This window comes from Haplochromis burtoni, unplaced genomic scaffold (genome assembly GCF_018398535.1).
Source record: "Haplochromis burtoni strain Fernald_Lab_line unplaced genomic scaffold, NCSU_Asbu1 Contig_2, whole genome shotgun sequence".
Taxonomy (NCBI): Eukaryota; Metazoa; Chordata; class Actinopteri; order Cichliformes; family Cichlidae; genus Haplochromis; species Haplochromis burtoni.
This window is the reverse complement of record NW_024582363.1, coordinates 1,558,735-1,564,976: the sequence shown is the minus strand read 5'-3', so window position 1 is coordinate 1,564,976 and position 6,242 is coordinate 1,558,735. Positions and strand designations below refer to the sequence as shown.

The 6,242-nt window shown below is 39.3% G+C and overlaps 1 protein-coding gene across 1 annotated transcript; it reads left to right on the top strand.

The window, feature by feature from the left end:
• The first annotated feature begins 985 nt into the window (after positions 1-985).
• Positions 986-5,567, top strand: glo1 (glyoxalase 1). The gene is made up of 6 exons (XM_005913072.2): positions 986-1,148; positions 3,936-4,018; positions 4,180-4,320; positions 4,522-4,589; positions 4,703-4,792; positions 5,127-5,567. The coding sequence occupies exons 1-6, from the start codon at positions 1,080-1,082 to the stop codon at positions 5,216-5,218; spliced, it is 543 nt and encodes a 180-aa protein (XP_005913134.1). The 5' UTR covers positions 986-1,079; the 3' UTR covers positions 5,219-5,567.
• Positions 5,568-6,242: the final 675 nt, after the last annotated feature.

The following is a 6,242-nucleotide window of genomic DNA, read 5'->3' as shown; positions in this document are numbered from 1 at the left end:
AATATTACATCGGTGCCAGTTTTATGCATATCAAAGCTTGCAATCTAAATGTGCTGGAGAAGTACTTCAACAAACATGCCATCAATAAACTACAATCAAACAGAACTGAGTAAACTTGCATAATATTTACATTGGGTTTTAAATTATTGTGCGTGAGCTGTTTACTGAGCATAAGGAAGTATGTAAGGTAATTACAATATTCACATGATAAACCTTATCTGTTACGTAACGAGGAACTTCAGTCAAGATTAAAAGATTACACTAATTGTCTGTTTTCAGAATAAAAGTGTGTTATATGTTCACTTACAGTTATTCGAGTAATTGTACTTCATAGTGTGAGCTTGCTTTTCTTGCACATTCTGTGTTATTTAATAATTAAGAGATCCTTTGAGTTTGCAGAGATATTTTTCCTGCAAAAAAGCAGAGAGAATAAATCACTGAAGCAAAACGAAAGGGAAAATGGTTGCCACTCTTGTCTTTGTGTAATTTTGGCAGAAATTACTTGGCTTTTCCTTAGTTTCTAGCATATACACCATTAAAGTGGTGGATGATGATGTGAAATGTCTCTAAAGTTTAAAATCATAAACACATCTTTATGAACAAAAACAACAGCCTGAAAATCCCACTCACGGTTTTAGGTATGGGTAAATATTCTGTTTTTAATCGGGACCACATTTAAAAATTCCTGGAAGCACTCCTGGTGCTGGGTTTCAGTCAGTCAGTCAAATATCTACAAGTATCTTTAATATGGCCATCTTAGAAACACACTTCTGGTCCCACCCACTTTCTATTCACATCTTCTTTTTGTCAGTGGAAGCCAGTCGGAAAAACCACTAAGAAGCACCGAGTCACGGTTTAAAGATGAGTAAAGTATATTTTGAGCTGTGAATCCTGCAAAGCTTTAAGAAAAAGACTGTGGAGCAGGAAACGAGCGATCCTCTGCATTTTCCTCTCGGTTACTGTGCCTTTTATGTTGAAATCTTGTGCCGGAAGTATATTTTTCTGGAACTCCCTCTGCTTAGTCCCTTTCCCTGCCAGTCAGTCTCTGCCGAACTGCACTCCAGCTTCTTGTAGCAAAAATGAGCAATAAAGGTTTGTCAGACGAGGCTGTGGCAGCAGTGTGTAAAGATGGAGACCCGATCACTAAGGTAAGACCATCGTAGCCCCTCATGGAGGTGATCTAAATTTACATATTGGCAATAATTCAAACCCAACAGGATAGCAGCTCCCAAACAGGTTAACCCGCTTTTAATGCTACGTCCATTATCGGACACATTCCTCCACAAAATTCGCGGTGGTTTTGCTCTCGTTTAGGGGGGATTCGTTTCTCTTCCACACGGTTTAAGTTGCTTTAGTTAATGATGTACCTAAAAAAAGAAAGAAAGAAAGAAACCAAAACCCCATGTGGTTTCATGACAGGCGGATGTGAGTTCACCTTTCTAGGTGAACCTTCCAGTGGCTGCCGCCGTATGAACATAAAACTCGTCATCCAAGGCGTGCGTAAAACAAGTCTGTGCGTAATGGGAGAGCCGCCTGTACTTTTTAGAAAAGCTGCCATTTAGGTGCGGTGAGACCAGAATATACTCCGCATCCTGTTGCGAAAGGTCGGCAGGAATAGAAATACCTAACGTGGTCAGCATGTGTCGCAAGATATGGAAGCTGTCCAACAAGTAGGCTCACCAGGCGTCCCACTCATGTTTCGTAGTTCCACGTTTTGATTTTGGTTGTAAATCACAGAAATGACACACATTTGAGTCTTAAAAAGAGCTCCACTGTTGAGCCTGTGGTTCCCAAACAGCGTGCATTTATAAGGAGTAGGTGTGAGGTGGAATTGAGGAGTGGTTTGAGGTGTGGCTTGGGGTTTTATGTCAACCACATATTATTACTATAGCTGTACAAAAAGCAGTGAATGAAGTTTACAATGTAAGTACACGTAAAAGGCTCTGATTTGTAGTGAGGGAAAAAAACCCTGCTTGCTTTCTCATGAAGAGAAAACCTCTTAAAGAAAAACTGTTAGGAGAAACTGCAAACTAAGTTGCCTGTATTAAGGTTTCAGCCAGGCTAGAGATTTCAGCAGCCTTCAGCCACAGTGCATCTTTGTTCGGCAAGAGTGAAATAATGCCAGCATGGTGCCATGCAAGTTTAATCGGCACCTGGAAACCAGAGAAAAGTTACAGACTTAGAGAAGCGTAAAGATGGTTAACAGACAGAACAGCATAGGAAATAATATATAAATAGTTAATGATAAGCTCTTGATAGTTAAGGGCTTATTATTAACATAATGACAATAGTCTTGATTGAGTCCAAAGGCCGTCAAATGAACTTTATGTTGAATCTATGCATATAAGAAGTAGCAAAAAATGCATTCAGTTGAACACAGCTTATTCATCCTTCACAGGTTTCATTCCCAGACCTTTGTGAGGGTCATCATTCATATGTTTATTCTTTAAGATGCTTTAAGATTTATAAAAATGTGCCTTTCAGCAGTAGCAATGCATCCCACATTGCCCTGCATTTCATTTATTGAGTTCTTAGTAACTTACTGTTCATGTTATTCACTGGATAGATGCTGTTTGCTCCACTCAGTCTGTTTTTGAAGTCACTACGTTAACGTGCTGCAGCCCACTTACCTTCCTGTTTGTATGGCTTCAAGTGCCAGTAAATACACCTACAAACAGAAACAAACCTAATTGTGTAGCGGAACTAAGTGGTTCCCTCTATTTTTCTTTAGCTGTTTCTGACTTTTTTGCTCTGGCTGGCACTCACATGCTTTGAAATTGAAGTTTAGGGTTTGCTCCCACGTGTAAAATATGAGGTTTGACCTGAGAAATAAAAGGCACTTTCATTTTTCAGGGGCTTTCCACTTTTGCTTTGTTGGTTTAATGTGTGCTGTATGAGTGATGAACTACTAGTCGGAAATATGAATGCAGCTGTGATGCTATCTGGGGAAATATATTGCAGCTGGGGTGTTTGTAGAGTTTCTATAGATATGAAACATTAACACAGAAGGAGGAAGGGCACAGGAAGGACAACGCACAGAGATAGGACTTAACTGTGAAATGCAGTCAAAGAGCAAAGTTTGGTTTTCATACACTTCAAACACAGAAATACGGAGGATAAAAACCAGACGCCCACTTTACCACATTTTTCTTTTCTTATATTAACTCTGATAATTTCACTAATCAGGTGGCACACGATTGTTTGAACCACTGCATATCCATATGTTAAACACCTGCAGCCTGATGTCCCATTTGGAACTGAAAATGTGTAACACATAGTGGCAGTTTGTTTGACTGATAGACGAGGCTGCCATATCGCACCATCGGCCCGCCTGGCCATCACCAGTAGGTGAAGTGTCTTGCCCAAGGACACAACGACCGAGACTGTCCGAGCCGGGGCTCGAACCGGCAACCTTCCGATTACAAGACAAACACCCGACTCTTGAGCCACGATCGACTACTGTCACTGTCTAAATCTAACTGTCACTGTCTAAATCTAACTGAACACAGGCAAATCTGGCATGTTCAGCCCTATGATGCTGACCGCCTGTGTTTGTGCGCTCGGTAACACAGAGGTACAGTTCGACTGAAGGTCTTTTTCGCCGCTTAGTGCCAGGATACAAATTTTTCTCAGTCACGTTGCTAAACGGAGCCAGAGGTGAGGCTGACTGTCTCACACAAGAATGAAATGTACAGTGCTTAACATCATAAAGAAATATAAAATGATTGTCTTGTACTCTGCTCACTGAAGTCCCGCCACTCTTGAGCAACTAAATGTAACGTGACAATTTGTGTTTGTTTTTTTGTTGAATGAATCTGAATTCCTCTGCAGTTTAAGGAAACATTAATTTTCATCCCTGTCATATTTGTAATTCAGTTATACTGTTACTTACCTCGAAGACTTGTCCTTAATCTATTATTATGTTTTTGTGTTAGGATTTCATGATGCAGCAGACGATGCTGAGGGTTAAAGATCCAAATAAATCCATAGATTTCTACACCAGAATCCTCGGAATGACGTGAGTATCCGTGCGGGCTTCGGTTTACTCAGTTATATTTGTTTACATCTTTTTATTTGTCACTTCAAAGAGAGACATAAAATCGTTAAATGTGTTTTCAAAGTTTGTGTGGACGTTTCCTGACTATGTAAAATGTTTTCTCTGCGATTGATATTTTGCAGGCTCCTGCAAAAGTTTGACTTTCCCTCGATGCGTTTCTCTCTCTTCTTCTTGGGCTATGAGGACAAGAAGGAGATCCCTGCAGATGTGAAGGAAAAAACGGCCTGGACTTTCTCAAGAAGAGCCACCCTCGAGCTGACACAGTAAGGGTGGATGTTAGATACTACCAGGAACAAATTCATTTTATTGCATTGTGTGCATCTTCTTCAACTGTTATCTCCCTCATCCAGTGAAAATGATCCTCTGTTGTTAAAATGTAGTCAAAAACCTAAAGTTAGTGTTGTAAGCAATCAAAAAGCAAACCAAGCTCAAGTTGGAATATTTACTTGAATCTGTTCTTCCAGTAACTGGGGTTCTGAGTCCGATGACAGTCAGACTTATCACAATGGAAACTCGGATCCACGTGGCTTTGGTAAAACTGCTTTCTTGTTGTGTTGAGTTGATAATGTATGTCTGTGTTGTGTCTGCTGCTTTTTGTGGATACTTGTGTGTCTGTCTGAGCACCGTCTCCGTTACTCTTGACAGGACACATCGGAATTGCAGTTCCTGATGTCTATGCAGCCTGCAAATTGTTTGAGGAGCAAGGAGTCACTTTTGTTAAAAAGCCTGATGATGGTAAGATGTGACATATTTGTTCAGGGTTATGATACTTTAATCATAGTTATTTATGTAGTAAATCAATATTTTTTCCACATAATAATTCCTAAAGTAGCTACATCTTCCGCACAGGGTTACTTTAATTACTTTTAATTTAATGACATGTTGATAGCCGGTTTCTGTAAACCTTTAATAGCTAATATTTAATATTTGTACTAATATGAAATTGAATTATCTTGTATTCAGCCTGTCTTTGTTGCACATGTCTGAATCTGAAGTTGAACTTTTATCCACTCAGTACTTACAGTTTATATTCAACCTCTCTTCTCTGTTATGTTTTTCCCCCCTGCAGGCAAAATGAAAGGCTTAGCCTTCATTCAGGACCCCGATGGTTATTGGATTGAGATCCTAAGTCCCAACAATATGGTGTCCATCACCTCCTAAAAATGAACCCATGCAACCTTCTTCAGTGTGAAAGCTCAGGCTTGCTGTGGGTTCAGGGGTTCAGTGGGAGAAGAAAAGATTTTTTGGTGGGAGTGGGGGGAATGAAGAATTTATCAACATCTGCCGGAGCACTCAAGAGCATACGGAGTGGGATTACTTGCACAATGGCAATCAGTCTGTCCAAGCACAAAATGGACTGTTCTCACACAGTTGATCAGCATTTTGGTTACCTTTGTTACCCCAGCAACTATTTTCCTGACTTTGTCATGTCATCATATTCTATTTTTTCAAAAAGTGATGTGCAAGAAAAACGGTAATACTTTGCAATAAACATGAAAGTCACATTTGATACGGATTTCTGATTATTTTTCTTTCTAAAGGTGAAGTAATGAGTAATTTTTCATAACCAATTTACATTTAGGTCAGTCACACTCACGATTTCACCAAGGAGCAACAAGATAATCTGGGTATTTTATCCATACTTATCAAAGTTAAAAAAAAATGGATGTTTTTTCATGCAGCAATTGTTTTCTTGAGAAAATTAAAATGACGTCTTAAGGGGACTAAGGCTGCTGTTACTAAATAATGATTGGTGGAAGCATTTTTTGTAATTTTGTTTTTAATTTATATTACTATTATTAATGCCGTAGTGTGGTTGAGGAATGGTGGGCCTCTTGCACCCTCCGTTGTCCAGCCATATTTTTTATGTTCTGTTTCTATTTGTTATTTTTTTAACCACATGGTTTCATTAGATTGTATTCTTCACAAATTGTCAGATATCGACGGCTGTTGAATCTATGATGGGTTAGATTCCCCCTGTGACACCTTTATATTCTTCATTTTATTTAACCAGTTGGAAGAGATCTGAAGAGAGTGATAACCTGGAGGTCATCACCTACAAACAACCTTTTCGCGCTTGGAGTTTTTCTTGGGAAAAGGTAGTGTTATCCTAAAACTGAGGGCTAATAGATAAGACACAAAATGAACCTTTCCTTATTTATTTGAATATGGCCTCCTTTACTTA